The sequence below is a fragment of the Dasypus novemcinctus genome, chromosome 18 (assembly GCF_030445035.2).
Source record: "Dasypus novemcinctus isolate mDasNov1 chromosome 18, mDasNov1.1.hap2, whole genome shotgun sequence".
Classification (NCBI taxonomy): domain Eukaryota; kingdom Metazoa; phylum Chordata; class Mammalia; order Cingulata; family Dasypodidae; genus Dasypus; species Dasypus novemcinctus.
Window position 1 is genome coordinate 65,249,564 of NC_080690.1, and position 23,678 is coordinate 65,273,241.

General features: G+C 47.0%; 1 protein-coding gene and 1 long non-coding RNA gene across 3 annotated transcripts in view; both read left to right on the forward strand.

Annotated features, from left to right (window-relative positions):
- Positions 1-10: 10 nt before the first annotated feature.
- CEACAM19 (CEA cell adhesion molecule 19) overlaps positions 11-23,678 on the forward strand; it is a 31,864-nt gene continuing 8,196 nt past the window's right edge. The window contains exons 1-3 of one of the 2 annotated variants that reach the window (XM_058280397.2): positions 11-1,829; positions 2,433-2,801; positions 22,461-22,611. In XM_058280397.2, the coding sequence (XP_058136380.1) occupies positions 1,718-1,829; positions 2,433-2,801; positions 22,461-22,611 (632 nt within the window). In that variant the 5' untranslated portion in view covers positions 11-1,717. The remainder of the gene's footprint in view (positions 1,830-2,432; positions 2,802-22,460; positions 22,612-23,678) is intronic. The other variant, XM_058280396.2, reaches the window with a different exon arrangement.
- Positions 14,961-20,528, forward strand: LOC139436879 (uncharacterized). Its single transcript, XR_011646371.1, has 3 exons — positions 14,961-14,991; positions 18,349-18,449; positions 20,418-20,528. It is a non-coding gene; the product is annotated as an uncharacterized lncRNA (long non-coding RNA).

The following is a 23,678-nucleotide window of genomic DNA, read 5'->3' on the forward strand; positions in this document are numbered from 1 at the left end:
AGGAGGGACCAAGGATGGGAGGGAGCCTCGACCTCGGGCGGCGGCTGGGATCATCTCTGGGATGTTGGAAGATGGTTGGGTTTTTGCTTCTTTTTGAGTCTGTACTGCCTAAATTTTCTATAATAAAATCTCTCCTTTTCTTCTAACGATGCAAAAGGAATAAAAATTGTATGAGAGAGAAAGGAGGACCAGAGAGAGAAACCGTAGCAACTGGACAATCCGGAATAACAGGCCTTGCTTCCTTGCTTGAAGCACCGCCTTTGCCCTGTGCGCCGCTCCGGAGCCTCGGACCTGAGGTGTCTCAGCACTTTCCCCTCAGCTGGCACGGCCGGCGCCCCCCACCCCACCCCCACGGAATTCCCACGGGAGTGAGCTCCGACGGGGGCCTTCTTGTTGCGGCCCCAAGTCGGGCCTGTCTGGCTGTGCCCCGGGCAGCTGCGGTGAGAAATTATTGCTGAGTTCGCAGTGACCCCTCTGCGGGGAGACAGAAGGGACCTCAGAGACTGCCAGATGGACGGAGGGCACGACCTGTGCACAACAGGGAACCCGCCCGCGTCAGGGAATGCTGGGGAAGTGGGAGGTGGGAGCCCCCTGCCGGGAATGTGCATTTCCCCTGAGCAGGTGAAGTCCAAAGTCAAGATGAGTTGTAACCCGCAGGTGTTACACAGGCATCTCCTTCCTCCTCCCGACGCCCTTGACGCAGGGATGCTTGTCCCCGTTTTCCAGAGCAGGAGGACGAGGCTCAGAGAGGCCAGGTGCCGGCAGAGCCAGGAGGGAGCCAGGCTCTCCGCGCTTGTTCTGCCATCCTGGGCGACGGCGCCTCTCCTGGTGGTTCCAGATCAAGATTTCTGAGTCTCCCCAACCTGGAGACTCTGGACGTTGCTTTTCCCTGTGACAGGCTGAGTGTCCAGGAGACACACACTCACAAGCCTGGTGCTGCTTTGCACTGCCCTTGTCTGCCCGGCAGCCCGGGAGCTCACCCAGAGGGGGCCCGAGCCCCCACCCCCAGGCCACCTGCAGACGTTGTACGTCCGCCCTGTCCAATGTGGCAGCCCTGGCTGCCCATGGCCCAGGAGCACTTGTACGCGGTCACTTTGAGGAACTAAATGTTTTGAAATTTTAATTAAATGTATATTTAAATAGCCACAGGTGCCGGTGCCTACAGGATCTGAGCGGGCAGCTCAAAATCCAGCACGACTGATCCCGCCCACCTCCCTGGGCTCCCCCTCGCCCACTCGGGCCTCCGCCCACCCAGGCTTTGGCCACTTCCTCCGTGCCCCTTGGCGGCTGTCTTCCGCATCTCTGCGTCACCCCGTCCCACCCTGTCATCTGCCTCATTCCTACTCCTACTCCCGGTCTCTGCTCAGGTGTCCCCTCCTCCAGGAAGCCCACTGCAGGTGGATCAGGCCCCTCCATCCCAGCCCTGATCACTCTAGACCATCACCGGCTGGGGACCAAGGGCAGCCTGGGAGCTGTATCCGTCACCACCGCGGCCCGGGTGTGCATTGGGCCTGTCTGCAGCAGCCCGCCCTGGGCAGGGAGATTGCTCAACCAGAGGCCACTGTCAAGGCCCCAAAAAGTTCTCCACTCACCCTGGAGAACTGGTTCAACCAGCGTCTGCGCTCCCAGCCCCCGGAGCTCCTGGCCCTGCCCAGGGATCCAGGCGGAGTCTCCCGAGCCTGTGGAAAGGGGATGCTGGGCTGCGCCCGCCTCAATCATGTCTCAGAGCTGCGCCACCTCCATGTCCCACTGGTGGCCTCCAGAGCACACCAGGATGGACCCTCTCACAGGAGCTCTGGGCCACTTCTCGAGGGGTCTTCTGCTCTCAGGTAAGGAAGAAGCACACTCCCAGGGCCAAGGGGGGCTTAGCCCCAAAGACGGAGGTTTCCTCGTGGAAGGAGGGAAAGATTGTCACGGAAGATGAAATTATTGGGGGGGGGGCAGTGGAATCACAATCCCATTCTTGTATTTCATATGGAATTTTCTAGAATGCGAGGACTATGAGGTCAGGAACTTATTTGTGTTTGGTTCCCTGATGAATCCCTAGTGCTTTGATATCTGGGGAATTTATAGGCACATCATATATAATGTATAAATATATGCCTGTTACTATGTCAAATATAACATATATGCCTTACATATATGTAAGAGTTGACTGAATGAATGAAGTTAGAGAGCCCCAGTGTTTAGAAGCAGGGTTCACAGCATCTCAGGGCAGAGAAACCTGAATTTGTGGGATGGCAGATTAGTGGCAATCATAGCTGCATTTGCCACTCCTGCACCCAGGGCAGACATCACTAATCAATTCCAACACTGCTTCCAATGAGCAACGCTCAGTATCCTTGCCCCTAGATGAATACCTATAGGGAGGAGAACGTCGCGGTCCTTGCCTGACACCTCGTATCTCAGGAGTACCCCATAATTCCCCACAGCCTCCGTCTTGGCCCTCTGGATTCCCCAAGACTCCTGGGCAGCCCTTCATATCCAGAAGATTCCAGAGCAGCCGCAACAGAACCAGGACCTCCTCCTGTCCATCGAGGGCATCCCAGGCGCCTTCCAGGACTTAAACTGGTATCTAGGGGAGGAGACCTCTGGCGGCACGAGGCTGTTCTCCTACATCCCTGGGCTGCAGCGGCCCCAGAGGGATGGCAATGCCATGGGGCAGCGTGACATCGTCGGCTTCTCCAACGGCTCCATGCTCCTGCGTCGTGCCCAGCCCACGGACAGCGGCACCTACCAGGTGGCCGTCACCATCAACCCCTCCTGGACCCTGAGGGCCAAGACCAAGGTCCAGGTGGACAGTGAGTGTTGGGAGTTGGGGGTGGAAGGCGGGAGGAAGGGGAGGGGAGCAGAGCAACGCTCCTTGAGGCCAGGCCCCGTGCAAGCACCGTCTCTGATCATTTCATTCACTCATCCATGCAGCACTTGTCCATGGAGCCCCTACTGCGCACCTGGCCCAAGGGTATTGTTCAATCCCCCCATGCAATAGCTCATAAAATCGTTATGGAAAGCCTACCTTGTGCCAGCGTCTGAGCCAGGCCCTGGAGAATGCCCCTTCTCATTTACTCCTCCCGTGTAGTAATCAATCAAATATTTACTGAGCACCATTCATTAATTAAGCATTTACTGATGACCCCACTCAGGACGAGGTGCTGGGGACACAGGGTAGACAATGGCAGTAGCAAACCTTTCTTGGGCACTTGTCATGGGTCAGGCACCCTTCTAAGCCCTTTCCCTGGAGCACAGTTTCTCAAACCCGGCACTGCTCGGCATTTTGGCCTGGCTAATTCTTCGCTGTGGGTGCTGTGCGCCGTAGGAGTCCGGCAGCAGCCCTGGCTCCACCCACGAGATGTCAGGAGCACCCTCCCAGTCATGACAAGCCAACAGGTCCCCAGACCTGGCCAAATGTCCCCCAGCAGCAAAACCACCCACAGTCAAGAACCACTGCCCTGTGTTAACTTATGACAATCTCATGAGGCAGGCACCATTATTGTCGCCATTTGACGGGTCGAGAAACTGAGGCACAGAAAGTGGTAGAGCTGGAATTTGAGTCCAGGATCTGGGCAGAGAAAGAGAGAAAATCTCCCTTCCCTCCTTTAAATGTAGTATATGACAATGACTGTGCAAATAAATTAAGATGATATTTTAGACAGTGACATTAATAATAATATGTAGGAGGGGGAGGGAAATGGGCTATATTGGAATCCCCTATATATTTTTTTTAAGATTTATTTTTATTTCTTTCTTTCCCCTTCCCCCACCCCACCACACCCCAGTTGTCTGTTCTCTGTGTCCACTTGCTGCGTGTTCTTTTTGTTTGCTTCTGTTGTCAGCGGCATGGGTATCTGTGTTTCTTTTTGTTGTGTGATCTTGCTGTGTCAGCTCTCCGTGTGGGCGGTGCCACTCCTGGGCAGGCTGCACTTTCTTTCGCGCTGGGCGGCTCTCCTTACGGGGCGCACTCCTTGCGTGTGGGGCTCCCCTACGCGGGGGACACCCCTGCGTGGCAGGCACTCCCTGCGCACATCGGCACTGTGCGTGGGCCAGCTCCACACGGGTCAAGGAGGCCCGGGGTTTGAACCGTGGACCTCCCATGTGGTAGAAGGACGCCCTAACCACGGGCCAAGCCCGCTTCCCCCCTATATTTTTGATGTAACATTATGTAATCTAAAGCTTCTTTAAAAATAAAAAAATTAATATGTAAAATAATATTAATAACAGCAATAGCTAATGCTATGTAGTGCTTATTAACGTCAGCTTTATATATAGTAATTTATTGAATCCTCACATGGTCCCTGGGAGGTGGGTAATATTGTTCGACCCATGTTATGGGTGAGGAAACTGTGGCACAGAGAGGGTGTAGCTTGCCTACAGCCACGCGGCTGCCAAAAAAATTAAACAGGATGAGGTGACATGGAAAGGGAGGGGCTCACCAAAGAGTTGGCATTGAGGGGAGGGAGGGAGGGAGCCATGCAGATTTCTGGGGGAGGGAGGAAGGAGTTCCAGAAAGAGAGAACAGCAAGTGCAAAGGCCCCGAGGCTAGACACGTGGCTGTAAGGTGACGAGCAAGGAGGAGGGGTTAGGAGGAAAAGTGTCAACATCAGCCCAGTGTGATGTGCTGCATAGGCATGCTCTGTATTTAGTCATCTGGGTGGTATGCTGGATGATGGTCTGGGTGCAGGAAAAAGCTTACAGGCGCCGAAAACCACAGGTGCAAGCAGTGAGGACTACAGCCAGTGGGTTTATCAGTGCAACGGCCTGGAACAAGCACAAGCAATTTGTGAAGTTTTATCACTGCTCTTGACTCTGTCTTGTCTTCGAGAAATCTTGAATTCTGCCATTGAGTGGAAGTCAACTTCATTTGGAAGAAAGTTCAGATGTTTTCTTAATAGTCCTTTTCCAATCTGTAACACTGAACTATTATGGAAATTTGAAGTGATCTCTTGTTGTAGGTTTTTTTGAAGAAAATGAAATGGGTATGTTGTTTTCATGTTAAAATGTGAATGTCAACTCTCAAAAAAAAAAAAAGAGGGAGAAAGGGGGTCATGGTCATGTGCATCAGGCATCTCTTGTCCCCTAAATCTAGCAGATTTGGGGCCTTGGAGCAACCCTGAACAGGTTCCTCAGAGCCCCCCAAGACACCCAAGGCAGCTCATCCCCAAGGAGTCCGACCCCCCTTTGCTGACCACATTTCTCCTCTCTATCTCCCCACCCAGTGTATGATGATGCCCATTTGACAGATGGGGCAACTGAGGCACAGAGCATTTAAGTAACTTGCCAAAGCCTGAGCCCAGGCTGGCTGCTCAGCATTCACAACTACTAGGTGGAGTTGTGGTTAGGAGACCACAACTTTATAATCCAATGGCCAATGGCCAACCCCCTCAGAGCCTCGCCATGTCTGTAAACGGGGGTGAGGGGGGCGGGGATGACGACAACACCTCCCAGCAGAGGGCCCCTATGAGGACTGGCTTGGTAAATCCATGTGAACCTGGTGCCTCTTAGGCACTTTCTGGACATGACTGTAGCTAATCAAAGACCAGCACAGATAACTCTGATCCGTGGAAGACCTGGATGGTTCTTTTTCAGTAGAATCCAGGCCAGATGGTCCCAGAGACCACTGCAAAGGAAACCCAAAAAAGAAAGGTTTCGGTCCTGGAAGATGGAACAGAATGTGTGGCTCTGTTCCAAATACTTTTTGCTGTGAGACAAACCACACCAAACTCAGTGGCCTAATACCATGACCATTTTATTGTGCTTCTGATTTCTATGATCAGAAATTCAGACAGAGCACAGCCAGGATGGCTTGTCTGCTTCATGGTATCTGGGACCTCAGATGAGACGTTAAAAACAAAACTTTAAAAAAAGGTTGCAGGGAGCGGATGTAGCTCAAGTCTCAAGTGGTTGAGCACCTGCTTCTCACGTACGAGGTCCCAGGTTTGATTCCCAGTACCTCCTAAAAACAAAAACAAGTAAACAAAAAAGAATATTTACATGACATTGAACATTTTTTCAAAAACTACAAAACTCTCATTGGGGAGCAGATATAGCTCAGTGGTTAAGCGCCTGCTTCCCATGTATGAGTCCCTGGGTTCAATCCCTGATCAAAACTCCAACTAAGTCCTCTGCTCTGCAGCGTAGTTTTCTCTGAATCCTCACCCACCAAGGGGGCAGGGATGCAACGTCCTACTGACGTGACCCAGTCAAAGCCTTAATATTATTTAATCAAGTAAAAGTGAAACCTCTGAATCCAATATACTTTAGTGTGCCCAGAGGGACAGACCAGTTTACAAACATAATCCCATATCTATTTTTGGAATTCATACACTATCAAACTGCCACAAATGATAACAATAATAGTAATATAATAGTGAAACTGATTGTGCATACAGTGTGCAGGCACTTGCTAAGGGTTTTATATCTTTCCATAACTTAATAGTGTAGGGATTTTTCTCAGTCTGTTTAACAGACTATGAGCCCGTCACTTCTGTGAACCTCAGTTTCCTCATTTTTAAAACAGGACAATGACCCTCAACTCCATAGTTCTATACATTTTTTTCTCTACTCCACTCAAGTTCCTCATACTTGGCATTTCCGGAAAGCAGTATTTTTTTTATATATATTTTTTAATCAAAGTATATCATTTGTACATGAACATACATAAACAAAAAGTGTGTAGTGAAAGTTGTGAATTTACAAAACAAACATGTATAACATCATACAGGGGTCCCATACATCAACCCTCCACCAAGCCTTGCATTGTTGTGAAACATTTGTTATTACAAACTATGCAAGAGCATTGTCAAAATATTACTAATAACTATAGCCCGTCTCTTACACTTGGTGTATTTTTCCCCTATTTTTTTCTATTTTTTAAAATATATTTTTGTTACAGAGTGTAGCAGTTTGATATAATTGATGAATTCCAAAAAGAAATATTGGTTTATGTTTGTAATCTGATCTGTACCTGGGCCTGACTGAGTTATTGCTACAGCGTGGAGTTCTCCCCCAGTCCCCACCCCTTGGCGGGTGGAGACTCACAGATAAAAGACATGGCAAAGGACAGAGCTGGAGCTTTTGATGCAGGGATTTCTGGTGTTAGAGTTTGATACTGAAGACCCGCGAGGTCAGCACCCGGAGGAAAGAGAAGCCAGCCCCAGGAAGGAAGGAACCTTTAGCCAGAGTAAAGCAAGCCCCAGGAACATAGGAGCCCAGGAAGTCTGAAACCTCGCAGACATCGGCAGCCATCTCGCTCCAAATAAACTTTGGTGAGGGAAGTAACTTATGCTTTGTGGCCTGGTATCTGTAAGCTCCTGCCCCAAATAAATACCCTTTATAAAAATCAACCAATTTCTGGCATTTTGCATCAGCATCCTTTTGGCTGACTAATACACAGAGGTTGTGAACTTACGGAACAATCATGCACCTGAGTAGAGTTCTCAGACAGTATCCCTCACCAACACATCACACTGTGGTGGAACATTTGTTACCAATTATGAGATAATATACCACCAACCATGGTCCTTAGCGTATGTTTGGTATACTTTTTCCAACTCTGCCTGTAGCAGTTTCATATTGATTATGAATTCCAAAGATAGGTATTGGATTACATTTGTAAACTGGTCTGTCCCTCCAGGCATACTAAATTATATTGGATCCAGAGGTTTCACTTTTACTTGATTAATTAATGATTAAGGCTTTGATTGGACCACATCAGTAGGATGTTGCATTTCCCCCCTCCCCTTGGTGGGTGGGGACTCACAGAGAAAAGACATGGCAAAGGACAGAGTTGTGAGTTTTGAGTTGGAGCCCGGGAAGTAAACACACAGAGAAGCAGATATGACAGAGGCCCCGGGAATAGAGACAAGCCATTCGCCTGATAGTCTACAGCTGGCCTTGTAGAGAGAGCAATGCAGCTGAGCCCAGAGAGAAGCAAGCCCGGGGAAGAGAGGAACCCAGCAAACCTGAACCCTTGCAGGCATCAGCAGCCATCTTTCTCCAGCACATGACAACAGACTTTGTGGTGAGGGAGGTAACTTGTGCTTTACGGCCTGGTACCTGTAAGCTTCTACCACAAATAAATACCCAAATATAAAAATCAACTGATTTCTGGTATTTTTCCATCAGCACCCCTTTGGCTGACTAACACCCCCCCCCCAGTATCAGCACAGTACGTCTTTGGCATTAATGCAAGAATATTATTGTATTGCTGTTAACCACACTCCATAGGTCACACCCATTGAATTTTTCCCATGCTTCCCCACATTTCCCCCACCTTGCAGTAGGGACGTATGTCTGCTCTAGCTCACGGAAGGACACTCTTGCACCTGTACCATCAACCACAATTCTCATCTACCTCTGGGTTCACTATGTTATTCAGTTCGTAGATTATTCTCTAGCTTTCTTTCAATTGACATTTACATCCCTAGACTACTCTTTTCAGCCGCAAACCCATTTATAAAACACCTGCTACTCGCTATGTGTTACCATCAACTCTACCTATTTCCACACTTTTACAGTCAAGGTAATTAAAACGTCTACATACATTAAGCATCGATAGTTCTTCTCAACCCCCCTCTTATTTCCTAATAACCTATACTCTAGATTTTAACTTCATGTGCTTATTCTTCATGTTTGGTTCATATTAATGAGACCATGCAATATTCGTCCTTTTGTGTCTGCATTCCTTTACTTAGCATAATGTCTTTAAGAGTCATCTATGTTATCACATGTGTCCCAATTTCATTTCATCTTATTGCAGCATAGTGTTCCATCATACCTCTACACCACATTTTGTTTATCCGTTCATTGGTGGATGGACACTGGGTTGTTTCCATCTTTTGGCCATTGTGAATAACGCCGCTATGAACATTAGTGTGCAGATGTCTGTTTGGTCATAGTTTTTAGTTCTTCTGGATATATTCCTAGTAGAGGACTTGCAGAATCATTTGGCAGTTCTGTATTAGCTTCCTGAGGAACCGCCAAACTGTCTTCACAGAGGCTGCCGTTTTACAATCCCACCAAAAGTGAAGGAGTGTTCCTATTTCTCCACATCCTCTCCAGAATTTGTTTTCTGTTTTTTTAATAATGTCCATTCTATGCTGTGTGAAATAATATTTCATTGTTTTTTTTTTAAGATTTATTTATTTATTTATTTCTCTCCCCTTCCCACCCGCCATACCCTGGTTGTCTGTTCTCTGTGTCTATTTGCTGCATCTTCTTCTTTGTCCGCTTCTGTTGTTGTCAGCAGCATGGGAATCTGTGTTTCTTTTTGTTGCATCATCTTGTTGTGTCAGCTCTCCGTGTGTGTGGCGCCACTCCTGGGCAGGCTGCACTTTCTTTCACGCTGGGCGGCTCTCCTTACCGGGCGCACTCCTTGCGCATGGGAGAGGGCTCCCCTACACGGGGGACACCCCTGCATGGCAGGGCACTCCTTGCACGCATCAGCGCTGTGCATGAGCCAGCTCCACACGGGTCAAGGAGACCCGGAGTTTGAACCGCAGACCTCCCATATGGTAGACGGACGCCCTAACCACTGGGCCAAGTCCGCTTCCCTCATTGTCGTTTTAATTTGAATTTCCCTAATAGTGATATGGAACATTTTTTCACATGCTTTATGTCCATTTGTATTTCTTCTTTGGAGAAATGTCTATTTAAATCTTTTGCCCATTTTAAAAATTGAATTGCTTGCTCTTTTATTGTTGAGTTGTATGATCTCTTTTTTTCTTTATCTTATTTTTTTTTAAATATTACATTCAAAAAATATGAGGTCCCATTCAACCCCACCACCCCCACCCCCACTCCCCCCTGTATGATCTCTTTATATAGAATGGAAATCAAACCCTTATCAGATACGTAGTTTCCAAATATTTTCTCCAATTGAGTGAGCTGCCTTTTCACCTTCTTGACAAAATCCTTTGAATCACAAAAGTGTTTAAGTTTGAGGAAGTCCATTTATCCGTGTTTTCTTTCATTGTTCGTTCTTTCAGTGTAAGGTTTAAGAATGTATCACCTACCACCAGGTCTTGAAAATGTTTTCCTACATTTTCTTCTAGGAGTTTTATTGTTCTCGATTTTATATTTAGGTCTTTGATCCATTTTGAGTCAATTTTTATAAAAGATTGAGAAAGAGGTCTTCTTTCCTTCTTTTGGCTATGGATATCCATTTCTCCCAGCATCATTTGTTGAATAGACTGTTCTGCCCCAGCTGGGTGGGTTTGATAGGCTTGTCAAAAATCACTTGACCATAGATGTGAGGGTCTGTTTCTGAAACATCAGTTTCAGATAAACATCAGTTTCAGATAAACATCACTTATCTATGTGTCTATCTTTATGCAAATACTATGTTGTTTTACCACTGTAGCTAGGTAATACGATTTAAAGTCCAGAAGTGAGAGTCCTCAAACTTTGCTTTTCCTTTTTAAGATGTTTCTGGCTATTCAGGGTCCCTTACCCTTCCAAATAAATTTGATAATTGTGTTTTCCATTTCTTTAAAAAATGCTCGTGGAATTTTTATTGGGATTGTTTTGAATCTGTATATCCATTTGGGTAGAATTTATACCTTAATGCTATATAGTCTTCCAATCCGTGAGCATGGAATGTTCTTCCAATTATTTAGATTTTTTAAAATTTCTTTTTTTTTTTTTTTTTTTAAAGATTTATTTATTTATTTAATTTCCCCCCCCCTCCCCTGGTTGTCTGTTCTTGGTGTCTATTTGCTGCGTCTTGTTTCTTTGTCCGCTTCTGTTGTCGTCAGCGGCACGGGAAGTGTGGGCGGCGCCATTCCTGGGCAGGCTGCTCTTTCTTTTCACGCTGGGCGGCTCTCCTCACGGGCGCACTCCTTGCGCGTGGGGCTCCCCCACGCGGGGAACACCCTTGCGTGGCACGGCACTCCTTGCGCGCATCAGCGCTGCGCATGGCCAGCTCCACACGGGTCAAGGAGGCCCGGGGTTTGAACCGCGGACCTCCCATATGGTAGACGGACGCCCTAACCACTGGGCCAAAGTCCGTTTCCCTAAAATTTCTTTTAACAATGCATTATAAATTCCTAAAGAAGTTGAATATAGACTTGCCACGTGACCCTGCAATACCACTACTAGGTATACACCCAGAAGAACTGAGAGCAGTGACACGAACAGACATCTGCACACCAATGTTCATAGCAGCATTATTCACAATTGCTAAAAGTTGGAAACAACCCAGGTATCCATCAATGGATGAATGGAGAAATAAACTGTGGTCTAGTCACATGATGGAATATTATGCAACTGTAAGAAGAAATGAAGTCATAAAACATATGAAAACATAGATGAACCCGGAGGACACTATATTGAGCGAAGGAAGCCAGACACAAAAGGACAAATACTGTATGATTGCGTTACTGTGAACCAAATATATTGTGTAACATATTGTATGATTCAAAAAAATTTATATGTGTCCAGTACATTTAAATGAGAAATGTATGTTTTTATGCAACTATGTTTTCTTATTTTTTCTTCCCCCCTCCCCCATCCTGCTGTGTTTGCTGTCATTTTCTGTATCTATTTCTCTTTTTGTCTTTTCTTCTCGTCTTTCTCCTCTAGTATTCACCGGGATTCGACTGGGGGACCTCTAATGTGGACAGATGTTCCCTGTCAATTGCGCCACCTCAGTTCCTGATCTTTGCTCCACTTCACCTTGACTCTCCCCTTCGTCTCTCTTTCTCTTGGGTCATTATCTTGCTGCTTGACTCACTTGTGTGGGCACTGGCTCACCGTGCGGGCACACTTTCTCTTCTTTTTCACTAGGAGGCCCCAGGGATCAAACCCAGGTCCTCCCATATGGTAGGCGGAGGCCATATCACTTGAGCTACATCCACTTCCCAACTATGTTTTCTTTTTTAGTTTTTAATTGTTTATATTTTCAATATTAAATGTACAAAATAAAGTTTGAAAAACATGTTAATATGCAAAAAAAAAGAATTTAAAAACAATGCATTATAGTTTTATGAATACAAGTGCTTTACATCCTTGGTTAAGTATATTCTGAAATATTTGATTCTTTTGGTTACTTAGTTTATTGTAAATGGGATTTTTTCCTGAATTCCTCCTTATGTTGAACTTTACTAGTGTATAGAAACACTACTGATTTTTGCATATTAATCTTGTGTCCTGACTCTCTACTGAAATTGTTTATTAGCTCTAGAAGCTTTGTTGTAGATTTTTCGGGACTTTCTATATATAGGATCATACCATCTGTGAATAGCAAAAGTTGTACTTCTTCCTTTCTGATTTGGATGATTTTTATTTCTTTTTCTTGCCTGATTGCTCTAGCTAGAACCTCTAGCACTGTATTGAACAACAGTGGCGACAGTGGGCATCCTTGTCTTTTTCCTGATCTCAATGGGAAAGCTTTCCATCTTTCACCATTGACTACAATGTTAGCTGTGGGTTTTTCATATTTGGCATTTATTTAATGTTGAGAAACTTTCCTTCAATCCCTATCTTTTGTAGTATTTTTATCAAGAAGGGATACTGTATTTTGTCAAATGCCTTTTCTACATCAATTGATAAGATTGTGCGATTTTTCTTCTTTGGTTTATTAATGTAGTATATTATGCTGATTGATGTTCTTGTGTTGAATCACCCTTGCATGCCTGGTATAAAACACACTTGACCATGATGAATAATTCTTTTAATGTGTTGTTGGATTTGCTATTTTATTGAGGATTTTTGCATCTGTATTCATTAGAGAAATGAATCTGTAGTTTTCTTTTTTTGTAATATGTTTATCTGTCTTTGGCATTAGGGTGATATTGGCTCCATAGAATGAGTCTGGAAATGTTCCTTCTTGTTCAATTTTTTTAAATAGCTTTGAAAGCTTAGTGGAACTCACCTGTGAAACCATCTGGTCCTGGGCTTTTTATTTTGGCGGCTATTTGATGGCTGTTTCAATCTCTTTACTTTTGATTCATTTGTTGAGGTCTTATATTTCTTCTAATATCGGTGTAAGTTGTTTGTACATTTCTAGGAATTTTTCTATTTCCTCTACATTGTCTACTTTTTTGGCGTACAGTTGTTCATAGCATCCTACTAAAATCTCTTTTATTTCTGTGGGGTCAGTAATAATGTTCCCATTTTCATTTTTTATTTTATTTATTTGCATCTTCTCTCTTTTTTTTCTTTGTTGGTCTAGCTAAGGGTTTGTCAATTTTGTTAATCTTCTCAAAAAACCAACTACTGGTTTTGTTAATTCTCTCTATTGCTTTTTTTTTTTTTTTTGGTTTATGCAACTTTATTGAAGAAAAATAAATCAATTACTAGCAGAGCTATTAGTTGATCACTCATCCATTGACAACTTGCTTCATTTATTCAGTGCTACATTAAACAGTGTATTGGAAGATAGATTAACTAATAGCTACAAGGTTCCTAACAATTTAAATGAAAATTACAAAATGTTTGACACCCTGTTTTGGAATACAAAGGGTGTTTGACTTCCAATTTCCATTCTCTGTAGAACAAGAACAGGTCATTCCCTTATTGACATGCATATAATACACCACATTTTCTGTTCTGTTGATGCTATAAATTCAATACCAATTCTCCAGCCACATCAGTTATGAGCATAAAGTATATCGTGTAACCTCAAATCTCTAACAGTGGAAGGCTTAAAGAATGGGTGCTGCTATAGAGTAATGCTGCTTCCTTTGATGTGACTTCTTCAGCATGTTAGAGCGGTGAGGAATGGTTTTAGTCTCATAACCAAGTTAGAGTGAAGACATTGACCACATAATGCACATGCTCCATTTTTTTTTTTAAATTCTGAATCTTGGGCAACTGTTCTCTTGTAACTACTTTACAGTTTCTAAAAGCAGTTATTGTCCAAAGCTGGAAGAACTTAAGTCTTCTCAGATGAGCATGTGAATGAATGGAGGTAAACAAAACAATAAAATTTAAAAAGATGAGGTCTGATAGGGGAGCAGCCGGATAAGAAAATCAAAAAAGGAACAGTAATTTAAAGTTTATTCCAGCTATAATGCAGGTTATTCTGACTTTAAGGTAGCATCACATGGCATACTTCTGAGTCCATTCCCGAGATATTCTGTTGTACTTATCTCTGTCTGTTTTATACATTCGTGCAATCTCTGGCACTAAGGGGTCATCTGGGTTCGGATCACATAGCAGTGAACAAATGGATAAAAGAACTTTAGAAATAGTTAGAGCAGGAGTGATCTTAGAATATCGAGACAAATGCTGCCGTTACTGAATATTTGGATGATAAATTCTTGTTGTAAATGCAACCTTAGGTGGTTTGAAGGGGTAGTCTGTAGGAAAATGAATTGTCAAAAAGAATACACCGCCTTGATATGGGCTGTCATTAGGTCCCATAATTGTGGCTTGCCAATGAAACATATCCCCACCTGGACCTGCAGAACGTTGTGCTGGGGGGTCACGGGCCAAATCACTAAGTTCCTTATTAATTTCAGCGCCACAGTCTGTGCTTTTCGTCTGGCTCCGCGCTATCTCGGTGCGCACTCAAAGGTCCGGCCAAAACTCTTGATTATCAGGGCGGCGGGGAAGGATTCTAGAAATCTTGGTCTCACGCCGGTTCTGCCAGACACAGGCGCCTTTTGCAAAAACGGAGCAGATCCGCACTCGCCCCGGCGAAGAGGCCCTGCCGAACCCAGGTCCCTGAACACGGTCGCGATCCGGGGTGGGTGCGGTGGCAGAGCCACCCACAGCCTCTGCGCCGGGCTTCGGCCCGAAGCGGGAGCGAGGGTGACGGGAAGAGCACAGCGTGACTACAACTTTGACCTCCCGGCCTCCCGAGAGGAAGAGCCCCGGTGGGAGGGGAAGAGGCGTAAGAGGAAAGGGCGGGAGCGGGGCGGTCCCGAGCCCGGCGCAGCAGGAGCCGGGGCAGGAGCCGGGCCTAGTCGGCGCTCTGCAGAGGAAGGCCCGCGGGAGGGGAGCCCGGGAGACTCCGGGCTGCGCCGGGGCGCTCTCCGTTTCTGCTTAAAGGTGCGGCCGGGAGAGGAAAGAAAGGAAGGAAGCGAGGCTTGTTATGTGTCGCTGTCCCCGCAGCTAGAGCTATTCCGTGTCGCCGCTGACGCCACCGTGCACTCCGCCTTCCAGCGCGCTCCTGCTTCTCTATTGCTTTTTCATTCTCAATTTCATTTATTTCTGCCCTGATCTTCATTATGCCATTCCTTCTACTTGCTTTGGGATTGATTTGCTGTTCTTTTTCTAGTCCCTCCAGCTGTATAGTTAGGTCATTGACTTTAGCTCTTTCTTCTTTGTTAACGTAAGTGTTGAAGGCTACGAACTTCCCTCTGAGCACTGCCTTTGCTGCATCGCAGAGGTTCTGATATGTTGTGTTCTCGTGGTCATTCGTCTCAAGATATTTGTTGATTTTTCTCAAAATGTCCTCTTTGACCTGCTGATTATTTTTTTTAAAAAAATATTTATTTATTATTATTATTTTTTAATTACATTAAAAAATATATATGAGGTCCCATTCAACCCCACCGCCCCCGCCCCCCACTCCCCCCACAGCAACACTCTCTCCCATCATCATGACACATCCATTGCACCTGGTAAGTTCATCTCTGAGCATCACTGCACCCCATAGTCAATGGTCCACATCATAGCCCAGACTCTCTCACGTTCCATCCAGTGGGCCCTGGGGGGATCTACAGTGTCCCGTAATTGTCCGTGAAGCACTATCCAGGACAACTCCACGTCCCGAAAACGCCTCCACATCTCATCTCTTCCTCCCGTTCCCCACACCCAGCAGCCCCCATGGCTACCGTTCCCACACCCATTTCACATTTTCTCTGTGGACGTTGGATTGGTTGTGTCCATTGCACACCTATGTCAAGTGAGGGCTTAGATTCCACATGGGTACTGGATGCACTCCTCCCGCTTCTAGTTGTAGACACTCTAGGCTCCATGTTGTGGTGGTTGACCTTCTTCAACTCCATGTTAGCTGAGTGGAGTAAGTCCAATAAGTCAAAGTGTAGGAGCTGAAGTCTGTTGAGGCTCTGGGCCCGGGTGTCATATTATCAGTCCAGAGATTCAAATCCCCTACATATATCTTAAACTCAGCACCAACTACAATTCCAATAAAGTAGCATGCAAGTCTTGTGAAAAGAGATCCCCTCTGAGTCCATTTCCATCACGCAGAAACACCAGCTCCAAAGAAGGGCCATCTGTCATGGCAGTGAACCCCTTCTGCCATGACCATAGAACCCGTGGGTCTCTTTATCCCTCAAAAGAACCAATACCTGGGGTTGTATCTACCTTATCTGTCTCTTAGACTCTGTTCAGTTGTACATAGGGGTATTCCTTCTGACAACCTCCAGACTCTTTTTTAGAGACTCACAGCCTTATAATCTCATTTCTCCTTTCCATTTCCCCCTTACATTAGGTCAAACCGCTTCCCGAAGTCATGTTATTATATGTAGACAGGTATATTCTGCTGTTGCTGATTATTTAAGAGTGTATTGTTTAATGTCCATATTTTTGTGAATTTTCCCTTTTTCTGCCTCCTGTAGATTTCCAACTTTATTCTACTATGATCAGAGAAAGTGCTTTGTATAATTTCTGTGTTGTTCTGCTTTGTGACCCAACCTATGGTCTATCCTGGAGAAAGATCCATGAGCAGTTGAAAAAAAATGCATATCCTGCTGTTTTGGGGTGCAATGTTCTGTATATGTTTATTAAGTTTAGTCCATCTATCATATTACTCAAACTCTCTGTTTCTTTATTGGCCTTCTGCCCAGATGTTCCATCCCATGCTAAGAGTGGTATATTGAAGTCTCCAGCTATTATTGTAGAAATGTGTATTTCTCCCTTCAGTTTTGCCGGTGTTTGCCTCATTGTATCTTGGGGCATCCTGATTCGGTGCATATACATTTATGATTGTTATTTCTTCCTGGTGAATTGCCCCTTTTATTAATATATAATGTCCTTCCTTATCTCTAAAAACAATTTTGCTTTTAAAGTCTATTTCATCTGATATAAGTATAGCTACGCCTGATTTTGTTTGTTTGTTTTTACTGCATGCATGGAATCTTTTTCCAACTTTCACTTTCCATCTATTGGTATCCTTGGGTCTAAGGTGAGCCTCTTGCAGACAGCATGTAAATGGATCATATTTCCTTGTTCATTCCACCAGTCTGTGTCTTTTGATTGGGGGAGTTAGTCCATTAACACTCAATGTTATTACTCTAAAGGCAGTTCTTATTTCACCCATTTTGACCTTTGGGTTTTATCTGTTATATTTTATTCTCACCACTCTTTTGACATTTTTAGTTACTGTTACTGATACAATCTTCACTTTTAGACTCTCTTCCAAGCCTCTCTCTCCCATCTTTTCAGGCTGTAACAGTCCCTTTAGTATTTCCTGCAAAGCTTGTCTCTTTGTTATAAATTCTCTCTCTGTTTATCTGTGAATATACTAAACTCACCCTCATTTCTGAAAGACAATTTTGCTGAATACAAGGTTCTAGGCTGGCAGTTTTTTTCTTGCAGTATCTTAAGTATATCATACCACTGCCTTCTTGTCTCCCTGGTTCCTGATGCGAAATCAGCACTTAAACTCATTGGGTATTCCTTATACATTATGCATTCCCTTTCTCTTGCTGCTCTGAGAATTCTCTCTTTGACTTTGGCATTTAACATTCTGATTAATATGTGTCTTGGAATTGCTCTATTCAGATTTTTTTGAATGGGGGTACATTGTGCTTCTTGGACATGGATATCTCTGTCCTTCAGTAGGGTTGGGAAATTTTCTACCATTATTTCTTCAAATATTCTTTCTGCCCCTTTTCCCTTCTCTTCTCCTTCTGGGACATGACACATATGTTTGCACATCTCTTGCTGTCATTTACTTCCCTGAGATTTTTTCCACTCCTTTCTTCATCTGCTCTTTTGTATGTTCACTTTCAGAGGCAAGGTCTTCAAGTTCACTGATCCTTTCTGCCTCCTGAAATCCGCTGTTATATGCCTCCAGTGTATTTTTAATTTCACTTATGCCTTTCATTCCCATATCTGCTATTTTTCTATGTATGCTTTCAAATTCTTCTTTGTGCTCATCCAGTGTCTTCTTAATTTCCTTAATCTTTTAACCACCTCATTGAATTTACTAAAGAGATTTATTTGAACATCCATGATTAGTTGTTGCAACTCCTTTGTATCATCTGGAGGCTTATCTTCTTCCTTTAACTGGGCCATATCTTCCTGTTTCTTGGTATGGATTGTAATTTTTTGTTGGTGTCTTGGCATCTGACTTACTGGATATATTTTTTCTGGGTGTAGTTTCTCTTTTTAGTTTAGGGCTTTCTTGCCTTTTCTCACTTGCTGGTTGTGTATTAGGAGCTGAGGATGTAGTTGGTGCTGTAAACTGGGGAGGCTGAAGCTGCCCACTCTGCCCCAGGAATTGATGAAGCTTCTCCCACCTTTCTCCTCTGCCAAGGGTAAGGATAGAGCCAGAGCCATGTGTAATAATCCAGCTTGTGCAGGCCTAGACTGCAGTTTCCCAGAGAGACTGATGAAGCTTCACACCCCTTCCTCCCCTACCTGGAGATAGGATGGCGCTGTATGTATGGGCAGCAGTCTATGCCGTGCGGGTCTAAAATGACTGCACTTGCCCTGGCAGACCAATGTAGCACACACACACCCTGCCGGGGGTAGGGATAGACCCTCTGGAGTGTCCAACAGTCTAATCCATGTGAGCCGAATGTGCCTGCAGCTGCCCCGAGAGGCTGAGGGAGTACTGTCCCTTCTGCACTTTAGGGGGTCGGAACGGAGCCACCAATGCCCAACAGTTCAGTCCCTGTGGTCCAAATGTGCCTGCCGTTGCCTGGAGAGGCTGAGGAAACACCAGGCCCCTCCTGTCCTATTCGGGGGTGGGGATGGATCCATAGTTCTCCATTGTCCAGTCTGCGCAGGCCAGAAGTGCCTGCCATTGCGCGGAGAAGCTGAGGAAACACCAGCGCCCTCCTATCCCATTGGGTGGTGGGGGTAGATCCACAGGCACCGCCAGTCCAGGCCAGGCAACCAAACACGCCAGTCATTGCCTGAAAAGGCTGAGGAAACCAGCCACCCTCCTCTCTTACTGGAGGGCAGAGATGGAGCTGCAGGTGTCTGACTCTTCAGTCTGTGTGGGCTAAAAGCACCTGCAGTTACCCAGAGGGGCTGGGCCAACACAGTCCCTCTCTTGTCCTATTGGGGGTGGGGGTGGAGCCAGGTTCCCAGCAGTCGGGTTTGTGAGGCCAAAATCGCCTGCCATTGCCCTGAGAAGCTGAGGAAATCCCAACCCCCTCCTATCCTATGGGAGTGGAAGGGTAGAGATGGAATAGAAGGGGCTCAACAAACAGATCGTGTGGGCTGAAAATGCCTGCAGTTACCAGAAGAGACCAAGGAAACAGCTCCTTTCCTATCCTATTGGGGTGCAGGGATGGAGCCCCAGGGGTCCAACTATTCAGTCTGCACCAGCCAAAAGCACCTGCAGTTACCCAGAGAGGCTGGCACAGGTTTCCCCCCAGCTTCCTCCCTGCTGGAGGTGGGGCTGGAGCCTAAGAGAGGGCTGCAATCTGATCTTGGTGGCAAGAAGCCAGTCCCTAACTTCACTGTGATTTTCAATCAGCCCTGCTTCCCCTCATGCCAGGGGCCGAGTTAAAATAGCGGCTACAGGCCTCTTTCCAACTTGGACAGGTTCAAACTTTAGCTGTTCTTAGGATTATACTTTAGCCAGCCAGGCTTACTAATTAGTAGCTGAAGTCGGTGGCCAACCATCTTTTCCTTCCCCATTTTTTGGGAAATGGAGCTTCTAACTCCATCCACAGAATAGCTCCTGAAGCGGCAAGCCCCACGGGCACCGGCCTCCGGGCCGTGGAGTGCTCTACTTATAAATCTTCTCTGCAGACAGGCAGTGTCCTCCTTCCATTCCTTCAAGGATGTTGCAGGATGCTCTTCTGGTCTCCTGGAGCCCCCAAACAGGTGCTTTAGAGAGCTGTGGGTGGTTACCAACTGCCCTGTAGGATGAGCTGACTCTAGGAGCTCCTTACTCTGCCGCCATCTTGCCCTTCCCCCTCAGCAGTATTTTTTTAGCCATGAAATGTTTCGGAGCAAAAACTGTCAATAAATTCACTCATTGCCAAGCCCAGTGCTGAGTGGCACAAGGTAAAAGGAGGCACAGAGTATATGCGTCAGGCTAACTGTGGCGGGTAAAAGAAAATCCCACTCCGGCTGTCTTAAATAACAAAGGGAATGGTTGTCTTATATAACTGGAAATTCTAACAAGATGTGGACTTCAGGCACAGTTCGATCAGGCCCCTGCCTCTGTTTCTCTGAGATTCTGTCCTCTTGGCCCTTCTCTGTGGGTTGGCGCAGTTCTCAAGCTGGCTGCCCTCATGATAGCAAATTGACTTCGGTGTCCACAGGTCTCACAACTCCACAACAACGTCCAGAACAAGGGATCTCTGTTTCTGTAACTCTGAATTCCAGCCCTTTCTCCACTCGGATTGAGCCAACCTGGAGCAATTACTGCAGCCAAGGAAACACGGAGCTCTGATTGGCTTAGGCCTGGCCTGCCGCCCCTCCCTGTTCCAATCACTGCGACAAGGTGGTGAGGCCAAGCTGATTGGAATGTGCCAACGAGAGTCCAAGCCCGCTAAACCCCTGGAGGCCTCACAGGGGGCGAGGTGGGGGGCGGGGGAGGCACCACCGTGTCTGCTCTACCAGTGATAACCAGCTACTTGCATAATTAAGCCAGGAAGCCAGGAAGGGAAGTACGCAGGGCACGCCAGGAGGCTCCCTGGTCTAGGGTTGTCCCAAAAGCCTTCCCTAAGGCAGTGACGCGGGAACTGGGAAAGTGCCGGAGTCTTGGAGGGCGGGGAAGAGAGTGCCAGGTGGAGGGAACAGCATGGGGGGGGTTGCTCAGAGTGAGGAAGGGAGTGGTGGGTGATGAGCTGGAGGCGGTGGAGCAGCTGGCATCCTGGAGCCCAAAGGGGGCGGGAATCGGGACATTGCAGGCACCTGGGGAGGGGCCGGGGTGTGAACTTGAGGTCAAGGTGTAGGGGGCCCAGGAGGCTGCTCCACAGCCTGAGCCATTCGCAGAAGTCGTTCATTTCCACACACTGTCACAGGAATTACATCAGGTAACAAGTGCAAATGTGGCCAACGTCGTGCCCGGAAGAGGGCGAGGCTCCAGAGGGCCTTCCTAGTCTGCCCAGATGCAATGCCTCTGGGCCTTGCTTTCCTCATCTGCAAAAAGGGCCTGACGTAGCTGCCACCTGGGGCTCTGGGGACAATTCCCACGTATACCCCAATACAAGGCAAGCCTGGCTAGAGCGAGAAGAGTGCAGTGAAAAATGGGGTTTGGACACTTTTAACAGATACACTTTCAACAGATATACTTTCAGGGAAATCGTTGCAATAGTCAAAGGCAGACTCAAAATATTGATTAATGTGCGTCCACAAATATCCATGAGGTGGCACGCTAGTCTGCTTGGAAATAACCGTCTTTTCTCCACTCTCACGGCCCCTGAAGTAGCTGGTTTCTGCTCTTTGAGGGCACCCAGGAGGCAGGAGCTTTCAGAAGCGGCAGAGTGGTCTTTAGGAACTCCAGGCGGCCTGGGTTGTGGTGCCAACACTGCCCTGTGAGCCCTCAGACACAGTCTGTCTCTCTGTGCCTCAGTTTCCTCATCTGTAAAATGGCACAGAACCTACTTTGTTGAATAACTGTGAGAACATATTTTACATATATGCAAGTTTGTATATTTATGCATGTATGTGTATATGTGTATAAGTGTATTATATATGCTCATACGTGTGTGTGTGTAGAGAGAAAGAGAGATTCATCAGAGTCTTCACAACAACTCTATGAAGTAGATATTCTTATTATCCCCACACAGATGAAGAAACCAAGGCACAGAAAGGCCGAGTAACATGCCCAAGGTCACACAGCCAGCAGGCATCAGGGACTTGAACCCCAGCATTCTGGCCCCAGAGTCCAAGAGCTGAACGGCCCAGAAGGACTAGGACAAAACAGGAGTTCAGCTTGAGAGTCAAGGCTGGGAAGTGCCCGTGCTGGGGGGCGGAAGGGTGGGAGTCAGTAGGCTTGGTCCCCAATCTGGCACATCAAGACTCCCGTGACCCCCTCCATCCCCCGTGAAGCTCAGCCGCGCTCCTCGGCCTTGGCTGGCTGGCCGGGGGCGTCGTCACTGGGCGGGGGGCGGGGGGAGCTTGGGGGAGTACTGAGCATGACAGCAGAGGTTTCAGGTGGGGAGAGCCGGGCGGTCCACCGGGGTCGTGCCGAGTCGTCCTGCAGCGGCGCCGGCCAGACGGTGGGACACCCAGCTCTGAAGAGCAGAACGCTCGGGACTGGAGATTAGAAATCCCACATCGGTGCTCCCTGGGCAGTCGAGGATGTGGGGGGGTCAGCCCCCCAAGGCCTCACACCGTCCTCACTCTCCTCCCCTCAGAGAAGCACAAGGAGCCGCCCGCTGCGCACCTGCCCCTGAGCGCCGGGCTCATGGCTGCGGTCGTCGTCGGCTCTCTGGCCGCAGGGACCCTCCTCGTGGGCAGCATCGCTTACGTCCTGGTGACAAGAGACCGGAGGGGCCAGAGCCACAGGTACACGGGCCCCAGGCCTCTTTCCCCTCCCTTCTGTCCCCTCCCCTCCCCTCTCGGGTCCCACTGATTCTTCACGTCACATCCATCTGCTCAAATCTTGGGACCCCTGAGGTCTCCACCTGTGTTAGACCTCTCCACCTGTGTTAGAAAGACTTCTGTAAACTGGCTTACAAAAAAATAACGGTAATAATAGGAAACGTTTGTTCTATATAACGGGTTGGCTTTAGGCATGGCTGGAACCAGAGGCTTGGTTTTGTTGAGAAACGCCTCCAGGTACCTTTCGATGCTACTTGTCCTTATGGCGGCTTCATTCCCAGGCAGCCGTCCCCTTGTGATGTGACAAGCTGCCTCCCAGGGGCTCCAGCTCAGCTCAGCTCCCCTCAGCTCAGATGCTCCAGAGGAAAGAGGGCACCTTCTATGTGATGGTTCCAGCACAGCCCCAGGACTCACTGGCTTAAGTCAGATCCTCACATGAGCCAGTCACCGGGGCCAGGTGTTGGAACGCTCCGATTGGCCAAAACTGGACCGTTTGTACAGGGCTACACCCACCTCCGCATGGACTGAGGGTGGGGGGCTGGTTCCCAGAGGAAAACCAGATGCTGGCACCAAAGGCGGGGAGTGAGCACTAACAGCTCAGGCCATCAGTTTGTGCCCAGGTGTGGGCAGAGGTAGAGGGATGGGAGCCCTGGAGGCCAGCCCTGTTCATGGAAAATGCCTTCCTTATGGGATCAGCCTCTTTACAACTTTCTTTCCTGATCCTGATTCCTAGCTAGTTGAGCTAAGATGTTTAATTTTTCTGCCACCTAACAGAATACAAAGAATATGAAGGCAGAAATTTTGCCCTGATCCTGTTCCTTAAATGCCCCGTGGCTTATTAACTGTCATCATTTTACTTGTCCTTCTCCTAATACTTTCTAATTTAGGTATAGCAGATAATTTTTACGGCTCAGCCTGACGCTGGTCAGTAGATGTTCAGGCAGTCAACACATCCTCGTTGAGAGCCTGCCGTGTGCCGGGCACTGTTCTAGGCACTGGAGAGCTCGGTTGGGAATTTGGAGATCACTTCT